A 14733-nucleotide genomic window follows, 5' to 3' on the forward strand; every position below is an offset into this window, starting at 1 on the left:
TACCCGAGCGAAACCCCTTTGTATTATTAATACCATGAACAACTGAATACAATGCGAGCATAGAGTAACCACTCTATTCATTCAGCCCAGCTGCATTTTTGGTGAACTGGGAACTCCATTTTCAGGGTGCGATCTGACCACATCCCTTCGTAGAGACGGGGAAAACATTCTGTGGCCTTGCTCGAAACTTGGTGTCTTATCTGCCCCACCCTAGGTGCACCAGGCCAAATCTTTCTAACTAGCGATAGTAGATCTACCTGTGCCACTTTGCTACCCACTCTACGGACGAGGAATTGTCAAAGAATTAGTATCGGTCGTTAAGACCAGTAACAACGAAAGCGACGCAAACACACTGTGCACAACCGACATTGAAAATCGTTTGCGGTTATTTAACTTAAGGGCATCGTGATTGGCGGAAGCAAGTTGAAACGTACACGAGCAAGCAGACACCAATTACCTTACATGCAAAAAAGAGGAGTGATGTTAAGTTAACCCGAGATCGCACACTCCTTCAAACACGTCGTCTTTAAAACGGTTTCGTTATTTCCCCCACTGATCATTCTCCAGCACCTGTTATAAAGGTTGGGAGCCGAGTAACTTCTGACAGCCAAAACCGTTGCAGGTGTTAACAAAACATCAAACACAGCAGAGTTGACCGTGTTTGTCAAACTCGGACGCAGATATCTATGTAACCGCGGTATGGTAGTACACACACAGAAATCGTATCATGGCCTTCAATGCACAAACAATGACGTTTTTGCTTCAGTTTCTCGTGTGTTTTTTACTGTGACTTAGTTCAAAGACTGAACAGACTCGGTACAATTTACATTTGACAGGAAAACAAAATCAGTATTAAATAACGACTGCTAAAACAAATACAAAAATGCATCGTTTTGATCTGCGACATTGAAATTTCGATCCACTGCGTCGTTACCTCCTCTTATACCAAAAAATAAGTCAATATACTTTACACTCGTAAAATATTATCTAAATATTCGAACACATAAAATTTGTTAGAAGTCCTTTTCTGGTTTAGTTCTTGTGTGACAAGGCAGCATTAGTAAGTCGCTTGTGAACATCAACTTTTTGGGAAAAAAAGGAAATTTCAGTACTTTAAACATTAAAAAAATAAACAAAAATACTTGACTTTATCCCTCAACCCTCGTTGAAAATAAATCTTACAAAACTCGGCCAAAGAAATGAGCCGAATGTGATAAACAAATCATGTTGATCGTCTTTTTATCTCTCTAAATCGGGGAGGGATAGGGTTAAGTTAAACGTTAGGATCATGAAACGAAATTATATGAACAGCTGTATCTCATCGTTTCTAATCGAAAACATTGCAACAACACTTCTACATTATACGGTGGCGGCCAGCTACACGTCACCTTCACCATGAAGGGAAAATATATAATATATAAACTCATTTTTGGGAAATCATATAACAAAATGAATCCCGCGTCTAAGGTGTCCGTGAGCTTTAGGTTAACCATTCCCAGCCAAAATAAAGCTAGGTCAAACACAACATAATGTTTTGTTTAGAATTGTCATAGAAAGTCTTACTCAGTTCTAGTCATTTAGGCCTATATGTGCGATGTTGGCGGCGGGTGAGCCGTGTGGTGGTGGGCTGGGTGTGTCGCCGAGTAGTGTTCGTCCGGTTTTACCAGAATATACGCAACAGGGCGTCTGAGAGGATCCTGAGCTGGCTGCCAACAATTACAAGGCATCATGTATTGCTGTCCCGGCATTCCAGGCGTAGGATGCGTGTGTGTATGTGGTGTCGGGATGGAGGCCGCTCCGAACGCACTGCCAGGTAAACTCGGGTAGAGATGGGACGAGTACAGAGGGTTGGCACCTGGGTACGACCCGCCGTCGAGCTTGCTGTTGACCGACGCGTTCACAGAGTCCAGCAGAGAGTATGGCGACGTCGTGTTTGGCAAGTATGAGCGGACCTTTTCCGACGCCGAGTAGCTACTATATATATCGTTGGCTGACGACGTTGCGGTATAGTTACCGCTGGTGGGAATACATGGTATCGGAAATGCGTACCTGTCTTTCTTCAGTAGCGATTTGGGTTTACGTCTTGGCCGGTACTTATAATCAGGGTGTTCCTTCATATGCAACGCTCGTAGTCTTTTGGCTTCGTCAATAAATGGTCTCTTCTCCACCTCCGACAAGAGTTTCCACTCGGCACCAAGTCGCTTACTTATCTCAGAATTGTGCATTTTGGGATTCTCCTGTGCCATCTTCCGCCGCTGACCACGAGACCACACCATGAAAGCATTCATGGGACGTTTCACATGATCGACTGGTTTGCAGGCCATGTTGTTGTCGTCGTGTTTTTAACACTTTTTTGAAAACGCGGTCACTGTATGAGGTAGTACAGTACGGTCACAGACACGTGTCAAGTCAAAAGAATGACTTTCGTAAGTTACTGGCCTTGTCAAGAGTCCGAAAAACGTATACATTCACCCAATTCCGGCACTAGAATCACTAGCCGTCGTCAGTTGCGTGTGTCAGCAGACGTACCTTAGCTTCCACTGAACATAAACTTTTGCAGTGCACAGCGGTAAGATCGTAGTGGATTCTGTCCAATCAGATCTGTCGACACATAACTCCCGCCAAAATACAGACCAACGAACTCGTACTCGACCCACTAATTGGCTAAGGTTTGTGAATGAAAGTTGATTTCATATGTTAATTTTTATTGTAAAAGGAGGTTATCGATATCACATGACTGGGGTGCACACAATGATTGGTTTCAATGATTAATTAATATTTATCAGATCAAGATGGCGGTACAGCTGAGACCGAAATACGCAGAAATATGAAGAATTTTAGCATGGTTTCTAGTGCGGAGCAGGTTTGTACCCAAAAATTACGCAACAGAATGAGGCGGGAATTTGTGCGCGAGAACTCGCGAGTGTGTGATGTGAGTGTCATCGTCGGTTAATTCTCAAAATCGTCTCTCGATCGTCCACAACTCATTGTACGGTAACACTGCGTTTCGCAGGCTGGCTCACACACACACACTTGCGCCCAGTGGGCTGGAGTGGCGTGTGTCCAAGGGTCGAGCGTTTTGCTATCTGTACAGCGATAACGCGGCTTGTTACGGTGGCACGGCTTTTGTTAGTGTCACCACTTTAATATCTCGGCCTTTGTATGTGCATTGTTAAGCTCCAAGGTGCATGTTTGTTTAAGTGACCGTTTGAATGGGTAGGTTATCGCTTGTTGAATAGAATACAATCCGAAATTAAAGGTGAACTGCAATCGTTATCACCTGTCCATTGTTTTCCTCTGATAAGATTGTTTTTGCGATCATATTTGACACCGAGGTCCCACGTGAATTACTGCAGGTTATATACACCGTTGCTATGTTTCAGACGCCGGTTTTACAGTGCTCTTATTAAGTGCTTTTTTGAGCCCAATATTTTGCAATATTTTTTTTTTCAAAGCACAAAATTTAGAAATCGCCTTTACAACATTTCAAGGTGAAATCGCATTTTACTTCAGCATGGAAGAGTGATCAGTGTCCCTTTTTAGCAAAGTATCAGGAAATTTTCGTTAAAAATCACGACCGCATACACCTAGGCCCAGCCGGCTATCACAAAGTGGTGATTTTTCCCCCGCTTTAGTAGTCGCAATTTTACTCACCGTTTTCAATTTGCAAATTCATTTTACACGCCGTTCGCACTCTATTCATCAGCGGGCCTTGTAAATGAATAGCATTGTCGCCGACCATATTGAATGAGTACATATTTCTATAGAAATCCCAGTGTACAAACAAACGTCAGCTTATTCGCATTTATCGCCACTATTTTCCGAGATTACCCCAACAAAAGACTCCACCACACTGTAAACAGAAGTGAGAAGTCATTCGATTATCTGGCACATAATCTATTACCAGCCATTGTTTGACAACACTTAATACCTTGTGAATAACTGTTCCAGGCCTGTTTTCGCAATAATAATTTCCTTGCCATTAAAGGCGTTTGTCACAGAGGAGGGCAGGCGAATAAAATCTATAGATGGGCGCCCCTAATTCCGAGTGTCGTAAAAAGAAAGATTGTCGGGCTACGGGAGTAGAGGTGTTCCTGTCATCAGCCATTTTCATGTAAAACTTTGGTAGAATCACAAAATTAACATCAAACAGGGAAAATATTTTTTTGAAAAGATAAAGAGAAACAAACATGCCATTCTCGTTTTGACATTCACCACATCGCTGTTTTGTTTCCGAATGAGCCAATTTTGATGAAAACGGGGGAAAAACCTGGGATAGGCAAAATTCCACACTATCACTAAGACAAATTGGACAAAATTGACAAATTTCCCCAGCTGGATGGCCGACAGTTGAATTGGCTGTCAGCGATTCAGCTGGGGAGTTTTGTCATTTTTACTGCTTCTTGGTTGGAGCCAATATTAAAACATAGACACAGGATATTGAAAAGTGGAGGGAAATTGAAACCTGTTTAACAAAATGATCAGACAAAATGGCATGAATTATTGTTGATATTAAAGAAATGGGCAAATTTTTAAATACAGCATATAATAATATAAATATAATCAACCCATTTGGGGACCCCTAAAATACCCCCAAAACAAACAAACAATCCTATGAACAGAGATAAAAGAATTTTAAGTAGCCTTCCATCAAGACGGATAATGTACTGTGTCAAAATGACAATAAATCATATCGGTGTTGTTAAATCTGACTAAACAAATGCGTCCACAGAACACTTTCAATAAGAGTTAAAGATCCATTCACCTCGACTGTCAGTTGGTATAGCGCTTTGTTAGATGGTCCTGCATACATGGTCCCACGCTGTAATGGAAAGTTTAACTGGACAAATTGCCTGGAACAGTTAATGAAGCATCCGTATCCTTCTTAAGTGAAATTTACATCAGTCAAATTTCACACTTTAAGGGTGAAAAAAAAGAAACGCCATTGCTGATTTCCCCCATTTTTGATTCTTCAAAACCAGCTTAGACAGAGGCGCACATAGAAGCTGCAATGAATACCCGGCTTATGGGATTGCTCAAAGGTCTCAAATCAAAATTAAACCAGTTTTGTGTTGTCGGACACTGCCTCTAGTGGAGCCTTGACTATCATACGAGGGATTAGTAAATTTTGCATGCAAAGCAAAAAGAATACTAATTATTAACCAGTTTGAGCTGAAAGGGAAAAAATCAGGTGATATGGAAAGTGCTCGCAGACAAACACAAATTCTGCTTTTCAGTGTGTAGGCAGTCATTGTGCGTTTCCTTTGTGGTGCTGGCTGCTGATTCAGAAAAAAAGTTTCTCCGGTACCTTCTTAAGTCTCTCTTGGTGTTAGTAATCAAAGATTTTTTTTGTGCCGCCTCTCCGATGATGCGATAAAACCAAGCATTTGCAACGTTGATGTTAACGGATTTTTCTTCTCCCTTTTGAGAGCTAAAGAGAACGGGAGTCCAAAAAAAGAAAAAGAAAGGGAAAAAAAATCAATACACATATAACTGTACCAGAGGGAAGCAAGATTAATTCAAGCTGCAGAGGGTTTTTTGTACCAAAGCCCTCATTTTTAAGACTGAATTATTAATGGTGAGAAGGAAAATAAAATGAGACTGACAGAAATTTGGATATTTCACGGAATATTAAGTTGAATGAGGCTTTGATAAGATAAGAGAGGAATGGAGATACTGATAATACATAATAGCTTGCCGGCCTGTATTACTACATGTACTATGAGCGCGCTCTTTGCAAACTGGCGTCACTGAATGATATCCATCAGTAATAGACTGTTCCTTCAATGTTATCAGCACAAAATTGAATTAGAATACATACCCTGTGATTTTCTTCACGTTTTCAGTCTGTGGTTTTCCTCTTATCGTATTTTGTTTCTTTCTTTTCATTTTTTTTTCAGACCAAATTAAGCACGACACAGAATGAACATGTATTGATAATGGAAATCAGACTGTAAGTTAGATTGTATTGCTTTCGCGGCATTTACAAGATTGTCACCTTTCATTGTTCGTTCTTCATTGGATTTCTATACAGCAGTACTTACAAATCCGTGATTCTTTTTTTTTATTGAATTCATTCTTTTTTTATGCTGTTGTTTTATTTTGTTTTGAGAGTGATGGAATTAGTTCAAATGTTTAGCATGACAAAATGGAAAAATGATAGAGTTGCAAATATGGAAAGTGCTTGAATGTTCAAATGTCATGTATACGTTCACTGATTATATACTTTGAACTCAGAATATTTTTCTTCGGACTTTAGTCGGTGTTTGCATACATATGTGCATATGGTAAGTGAAAATGTAGGTATTTAAAAACCTGTAAACAAAATACTGGTTCTTAATACTTCTTGTCATATAAGATGACGTATGTTGAAAAAGAAATGTTGAGTTGTCAAGTAAGTAAGATGATATTTATCCCCATTTTTGTCTTAATTGTAATTTTCATACATCCTAGTTATAATTAATTGTTTGATTTCCCATTTGTATTTACCTTGTAACTGCAACATGGGTGATCATGGTACCGTATTGGGTGGGACTTTCAACCTGAATCTGTCGGTAGTTCATACGGAAAAACAAAATTGGATTTGTCTCTGTGATTTTTGCAGTCTCTGCTATACATTGACATTTTATCTCTTAGATAATCCATTAGCCTGTCCGTCTGAAAGAAAGCAAAAATATGGGAAAAAATTGGTGATCTATTAATTCCTATCGAGAAGAAAAACAATTATTGAGACTTGGCATATTGATCGTTGTCTTCGTAAGAAGTGTTGTGACCCTTCCATGGTCAAGTTCGGTACAAACCTACAGTTTTCTATGTTGAAGTTGGTTCTGTGTACTACAGCATAGGGATGAAAAGGTTTAAAGATTTAAACAGAGAAGTTGTTGTAACATTTGCGACATTGAAAACCCATCATGAGAAATACTCTCTATGTATTTGCCGTTGTGACATGGATGCCTGCCCTCGTTCAATGGAAAATATAGATTTTCTGATATACGCTGTTTTCTAACACAATTCTCTGATTGGAAAGCCTGTAAGGGCAAGATTGCATATCTGAAAGACTTCCTTTAATGCATTGACGGTTGTTTTTTTCCTTCGCCGGTCAATATTTATTCTCAGCTTCTCGTCTGACATTTGTTTGACTACCGCACGCCGCGCCATTCGATAATAAATGTTGAAATTCTATTGACTTTTTTCTTCCAAGAATTGGATTCCTTTTCATCTGAGCTTCAGCATTACTCAAGCCGATGTTTTTTGTATGTTATATATTTTTTAAATTCTTTTCCAGGGGTCAAGTTGAGGTCACAGAGATGAAAGGGTGGGATTGTCCTGATGAATGGAAAAAGATAAATTATTTGTGTGTTCAATGGACAAGCCGATAATCTGAACTACACTAAGGTGAGACTAATCGCACAAACAAAGCTTTGTATATCTGTCCACCCAAGGTCAGGGCCAGATGCCCCCATACTTAGGTTACCAGCCATTTTTCAATAGACAAAATCGCAAACCTGACTGAAAAATGAGCAGCTTAACCCTTTGAGTGATAAAGTCAGTTTTGCTTTGCCTTTGTACAAGATGGTACACAATTTTTTTGTAAATCCAAACAGTTTTTGAGATTTTTCCAAAATTTTGATAAAAACTGTAGCCAATAAAAAGTTATGTCCATTTTGTTCAAAATTATAAAAAAATTCATATAAATTGATAAAATATTGCACAAAGATTTTATTGGGAATAATTACAGCACTCAAAGGGTTAATAGATCTTTATGAGAGTGCCCTGTGAGCTTAGTCGCACCACTAACTCAAGAAAGCCAAAGTTCTCTCTGAGCTTAGAAAAGTATGCTTAATATGTACTACTGAGTACATGGCTGATGCTGAGACATCGACAGAAATTCCTAAATTCACTGAAAAGAGTTCAGAATGTGTAAGTTAGAGGGCACACTATCTGTGTCTGTATCAATTTGCTTTGAGCGACAAAAATATTCTTCACGGCCACGAAGATAAATCTTGTCATAGCAGGCACCCAGTGCTGCACATTACTTCTTGACAATGGAAGAACTTTTTCCAGTTTGGCGTTTTTGCTTTGGCCTTAAAAGATCAAAGAGTCATCGATTTGTTCCAATAATTTTGTAGCTTTCTGTATCCCTTAATAAAGTTGTTGTTGGTTCAGTGTGTTTGTCTTGGACTGGAAATTCATCGGCTGCATGGAGTCATTGCAATGCTGCTGTTACACCGATATAACATGTACTGGGATCTCTACATTTTAAAGTACCAAAGTACTTTTTCATGTTCAAACTTTTTCCCTACAAACACTGACCAAATCCCAAGGTCAAGGGCACTGCATTGCTGATGCATTAATTTTTTTTTTAAGTTTTTTAAAGCTACGTTGACTGTAACTTTTGACAATGTTTTCAACATTTTTGGTCTACTATTTTTTGGTCTACTTCCCACAGCCTTTGTTGTATTACCAGTAATATCAATGCAGCGTGACAGTGTGTGACATGCATCGCATGATTGTTGATAATTGAATTTAAGTCCGGACCTGAATTTGAGCATCAACACAAACGGTGTAGGTTGTATGATATATAATATTCATTTAATGCTGAAAAGCTTAATAGTGGGTATTTCAACACATTATAGGAATAACTTACAGACACATGCAACAAAACATGAAAAAATTATCAAATTAGCAAACTGAAAGAGCAAGGTACCCCTCTATTTCTTGTAAGTCACCCCTCCCCCTCTGATAACTGACTGAGACAATTACGTAGCAGTCTTTCTCATACAGTGTTGATAGAAAACCATGTACACTTCATTCTCTTGAGACAATGAGAGATGCAAAAACATTATTATTATGCCAATGAGACATTGGGGAGGGGGGGGGGGATCCGAACCAATAGAGGAGGAAACTGACCCTTCCTTGGCGTCGATGTACATTTTCTCTTGTGTATACTGTTTAAATTTTGTTGTAGATGTTTTTTCACCATTACCAAAAGAAAAGCCAATTTACATCTTACATGATCACAGATGAGATTTCCCTAGACTGACACAGACTCTGCAATATCTATTTCAACTTTGGCAATGGCAGTACATTTGATTTTATCTTGATAGTTGTATTTCTGATTTATTTTATCAATAAATTCAAAGTTCGCAGTTGGAAACATCTTGTCAACATCTGCGTGCAGTTATTAATTTTTTTTTCAAACCAAAAGTTGACCAATGTGGTCAAACCTTTATCCATGGAAATGGACAGAAAAAGACTTACTCGCAGATTGATTTTGACCAATTCGAAAGCATTTTCATCTTTTATAATCCTGAATTTTGAATGAAAACTGAACAACAAAAGAAGAGAAAGTACTAAGAAATCCACAGCACGGTTGTAGGTTCCAGTCATCACCATGGAAACTAGACATGACTTTCTGCCCTTTCAATGTCAGGTAACAAACCAGTCAACACCGTTTGCCGTTTGCTGTCCGTCAACCATTGACCTGTGTCAACACTGTTTCCCTCCTAGGGCACTAGTTGATTTCACTGTGTTTTCCCATCTTCCTCAATAAATCAACAATTGTCATTTCAGCAACAAAACATTTAGTTAGAGAGTCTGAAGTTGGTCATCATAACAATTGAAATGGAACAAATACTTGTCAAGACGTTTTCACCAACCTTGCAGGGCAGAAATTTTTAGTGTGGGTGAATTGATGAAGATGCAAAGTGAAATGTTTCTATGGTAACCATTGCATTCTATGTCCACAAATCATGAATAAACTGATAACTCTTTCCCTAATTTTCCTAAGTTTCATGACATTTTATTTTTATCATTTTCACTTCTTAGCTATTCTTGGTTACTCCATGGCAACACATATGTGGACAACATTGCTAGTCTGTCATGAATTTATGTTTGTTTTTTTGTTAACAAAATCAGTCATTTCTCAAACCAGCTGCAATCATTTATGTAAAAATTTCACACAGTAGATGAAAACGGGAAAATCCTCCCATTATTCAGAACTGAAAGCTGTGAAATTTTGTGGCTATAATTTGGGTGTGTATACAACTTTCCATTGTTCATTCAATGAAAAAAGCGCGTGTCATTTTTCTCTCTCTAGTTTTTACTTCCCTGATGACTCAATCAATACTCAATAGGCCCTATTTGTCGGGCAACAAAGACCCGACCCCCGGCCTACACGCATGCACGGGCTGTAACCCAAGACTTGTTTTCATTCACCCAATCTGTGCAGATAATGCCCGATGATGAAAAGAGGTGTACAATTCATTTGTAGTGTTTAAAATTGGAAGAAAGGAAGTGAGAATAGGGATGACCTTTGACCTCATTGATGGGGCTTTTACAATGAATCATGGAAAATTGAAATAGTAGCTACATAGATGAGATTGTAACTCTGCACTTTTTTGCATTAACACTTTTTTTTTGCCTTTTGTGTATTTTTTATCATCATTTGTGTTTGTGTCACTTGAAACCATTATATCATGCCATTTCTGCAAACTGACGCGGCTTATTTCTTTCTTCTTATTCTTCCCCTTCCCATCACCCGATATAGTTTTGCGTGAATTTGACCACTTTCTGTTTCTGAGGCGTACATATCTGTGGTTCATTACTGTGATTATAATGAGCACACTTTTTACATACATGTTGTGGAAGTCGTATGCGCCCATTCAACAGACCAGGGTAATTTCTCTTTCTTTTGTCATCTAGGTCTCAGCTCATTTCAGCTCCTGGAGGAAAGTGCGTTGTTAAAAGTCCGGTGTAATACGTCTTAAATAAAGTTGATAATGTCTTTTTTTCAGGTCTTCTGCTCCCAGTCAAGCTGAGTATGTGCATTGACTCATGTTTTGACTTAAGGCAGTAAAAAGAAAGGTCCGCTACCCAATTACTCCTATTCTGCCCCAAGTATTCTATTTATGCTACCGACTCTATCAAAAAGTTCCACGGGAAAGTTCTATTTTCCCAAAAAGATGATGAACACATAGCAATTTCTTTTCAGCTCAATATTCTCCAGAAATTTAATACAGCATTTTCATTTTGGCCCACCGAGAATGGTGTTTTCTTCACAGTGCCTGCAAGCTATGAAATAATTAAATCTCGCCAGTTTTTGGTGCAAAATTTCTCATTTTGGTTATTGTCACCACATACACCATAGTCTGACAATAATGCAGACGCTCTCAAATGAGAAATGGCAAAATAGGGAAAAATGTTGAGTTTCCTTCTTTGTAGCAGGGATGGATATACAGGTTATTTTTTTCTGTTCTTTTTTTGCACTCCAGTGATAACATCAAAGTACTTGATAGACCAAATTCACTCAATGATGGATTTCATGGTCAAATTCACTCAATAAATGTGTATCAAGGTATACTTAGAGATACAATAGCTTTTGCTTTGACCGAGAAAAGTCACAGTTACAGGGGAGGGTTTTTGTTTTAATGATGATGATGATGATGACAATTAACAACATCAACACAATGACAACAAACATCAACAATAATGATGATAAAGCAATAATAACAATAATATTTTATTTTCCTAGCATCTAAACACAGTGATCATAGCTATTGCATACTGTCATTAAAAGTGACAATGGATCAATAAAAACAATAAATCTTAAGAAAAACACAGAGAAAGAAGAATAAAAAATAACTGTAAAAAAGAGTCTATTTAATTAAGTACTGAAGATATCTAAACTTTGACAAAGGAGAATGCTAAGAATATGAAGGAAATCATTGTAATCTTCCCTTAATAATGATGTGATTTAATTGATAACTAGTCGGATGATGTCATTGGACTGTTAAAGGATGATGTCATTGGACTGTTCACAGACCAATCAGCTGTAACTTCTGATGATTTTTTTATTATTTTTGTTTTGTCTGTCAATGAAAAGTTCTTGTTCTACTCTCCAAAGGATGTTGAAACACCAACTATTTAGCTTGTCCACTCATTGTCTATAGGTGTAAAATTATAAAATGCACTGTTATTGTTAGCATTTGAATTCTAGTCAGGAACTAGAATTCACCTGTCAACAATATCAATGCAGTCTACATGTGTACAGACTGAGTTGACAAACTGAATACTGTGTATTTCAACATTGGAGAGTGGAGCAAGAAACTGAAATTGAGATTAAAAACACAAATAGTGAAAAAAGATCAAGAAAAGTTACAGCTACAGTTACAGTCTGTGAAATAAACCAAGAAAATCACTGAAAAGAGATCAAAAGTTAGACCTCATAGTCTGCACTTAGTTACATTGTGAATGTGAAAATTTTAAAAGTCAAAATTTCCTGGAAAAGGTCTTTATCTCCTGTATGTTAAAGAGTAACTTCCAATCAAGGAAACTGGAGAAATATAAGACAAATGAAAATAAACAAAATAAATTGAATACAATACATAAAACAAAACTTGACCTGAAAGCAAAATCAAAGTCTCCAAATTCATTTGAGAATTCTGTCATGACATAAAGTTCAGAAAATTAAAATTTTCCTATCGGTTAGGAGTTTCATTTCTTCAGTTGCATTCACCTTACAGATCATATATTCATCTACCAACCATGTTTACACCGGTGTAAAGTTTTCTTACTCCAACAGCTTAAAATGAGCCCCAACAAATGGTAGACCTGAAAAGTATTGTAAAAATTTTGAGAGTTGGAATATCTGTGCCCCTGGTGCATTCTTCCTTTAAATTACCATTTGCAAGGAATATTATGTGCTATGTTCAGAAATCATGTCTTTGGCTTGCAAACAGGCATTAGAACTTCTAGAAATATTTTCACTGAAAAATTACAATGAAAACCTTGAATCAAGCCCTTTTATTTTGTGAGAAAAATAAAAGTTGCCCATCAAATGTATTACTATTTGTCAAGTTGGAAGAATATTTTTATCATCTGGGCAAAGTGCTCTCTCATGAATACCTTCACCTATTTACCACCAAAATTTGTGTTGTAAAACCTTATTTTACTAAATTGTCAGGCTGGACTCTAAGATTTATAAGATGGATAACAGTTCTCATTAGTCCCTCCGCCTCCGTCCACCCACGTTAGAAATGATATAACTCTGTCAGTCATACAAACAACTAGGATATGTGTAAATTCAACATTGTGAGAAGGCCGGCATTAGTGCACAATTGTTGGGAAATCTATAATTTGTCATTGAACTCAACAAGTGACATTGACATCGGTGTAACCTATATGCATAACCTCAATCAGTCCAGTTAGTCAGTGGAGGTTAGCATCATTTGAGGTGTTGATAAATGCCAGTCTTTTTGGCCGTAAACTATTCACGTTTATGAAAAGAAACTTTAAAAACTGCCATGAAAAAGGAAAGTCAGTTTTTGCCATCCCAACAACATGCGTATTGATTCCAGTCTTTGTAGTCCAGCAGTTCACTGACTTGAGCGACACTTTTTTTACACTCAGCTCAGATTGACACTGATTGACATTTATCCACGTTCTGTCATTGACTCCGGGGAAGTTTCTATCGGACTAACTTTCTCACATGTTACCTGTCATCCTTCGTCAGTTCATCACTTTTAATTAGATCAGAGTCTACAATAGTCAATTTTTTTTCAGGTGTATAAATGTACATTGTAGTTGGAGAAAAATCACGGCAAAGGCCTGGTGGAAATATATGAGAAGGAGTGTTTCTGTATGTTGTATGACAATTTTGAAAAAATATAACCAATTTTGATGCCCTAGTATGTGCAATTTAAGAAAGATGAATGTTGAAAATATGTTCTCTTTTCAAAGGCAAAGTTAAAAAAAAAAACTACCTGAGGAGGAATATGAGAGGGGGTATTCTCATCTTGTACAGCAATTTTGAAAAATTCTGACCGATTTTGCTGCCATAAGGTGCAATCAGAAGGGCATTATTAACTGCTATTAATATGTTCTGTTTTCAGACACAACCACTGTTTTGGCTGTGTGTCACCATTAGCAACAGTGTTGTAAATCTAATCTAATCAGTCTAATGTGCTCAAACAAATCAGTGATTTTTGTCAACATCAAACCAGAAAACAACACTGAATCTGCTAGTCCCAATGGTTTTTGAGAAAACACCTGTAAACAAACCCCATTTGCTATATTACCTTGCTGAGATTTCAACGCATCGCGGTAAACGCATCATTTGATATTTTTAGATATACAAATTATTCAAATTGAAAAAATCACCTCACTTTCTCAAATCAAGCCAAAGTACGAAAAATGATTTTTACTTCCATGGGATGACTGTTCTTGGTACATCCTAAGATTAAAGAGTGATCGCTGACTATTGCCGTTATTAAGGTGGTTGGAAAGGCTAGAGCGTCAGTTATAAATTTCAACAAAACTATTAAAATATAAAAGTAGTCAACATTCTCTGTGGAATAAAAAAAACTAGACATTTGGGCACAAAGGCATTGCAGAGTTATAGCCTGTTAAAACTTCTGAAAAACTGACCAACTAAGAAGAAGTTGGGGAGTCCTTAGTGTATTAACTATGGTAGAGGTCCCCTAGCTTTTAATAAAATGTTTGAAAAGGGAAAGCCATTATTTGCTGTTTTTCAGGAAAGTTTGACAAGGCGGTGCTGGCATTCAGAGTGAGTGACTGCTATTGTAAATGCATTTTTAGATTTTTGAGTGTCAAAGAGGTGTCAAAAGTGAGATTAACCAAAAAAAACTGCTCTATGACTTCAAACGAGGGGTGCAAATATGGCTTGTTTTCAACATTTTTGACAGAATAACAGTTTTCCTACATAATTGTATA

At 37.6% G+C, this 14733-nt stretch overlaps 1 protein-coding gene and 1 long non-coding RNA gene across 2 annotated transcripts in view; one reads left to right on the top strand and one right to left on the bottom strand.

Annotated features, from left to right (window-relative positions):
- Positions 1 to 754: 754 nt before the first annotated feature.
- LOC139118456 (transcription factor Sox-14-like) lies at positions 755 to 2605 on the bottom strand. Its single transcript, XM_070681752.1, has one exon. The coding sequence runs from the start codon at positions 2322 to 2324 to the stop codon at positions 1584 to 1586; it is 741 nt and encodes a 246-aa protein (XP_070537853.1). The 5' UTR covers positions 2325 to 2605; the 3' UTR covers positions 755 to 1583.
- Positions 2606 to 2727: 122 nt separating this feature from the next.
- The window catches only part of LOC139118457 (uncharacterized), a 79473-nt gene continuing 67467 nt past the window's right edge, over positions 2728 to 14733 (top strand). The window contains exons 1-3 of the long non-coding RNA XR_011548733.1: positions 2728 to 2863; positions 5901 to 5953; positions 7286 to 7395. This is a non-coding gene — a long non-coding RNA (uncharacterized lncRNA). The remainder of the gene's footprint in view (positions 2864 to 5900; positions 5954 to 7285; positions 7396 to 14733) is intronic.

The sequence above is a fragment of the Ptychodera flava genome, chromosome 19 (genome assembly GCF_041260155.1).
Source record: "Ptychodera flava strain L36383 chromosome 19, AS_Pfla_20210202, whole genome shotgun sequence".
NCBI classification, from domain to species: domain Eukaryota; kingdom Metazoa; phylum Hemichordata; class Enteropneusta; family Ptychoderidae; genus Ptychodera; species Ptychodera flava.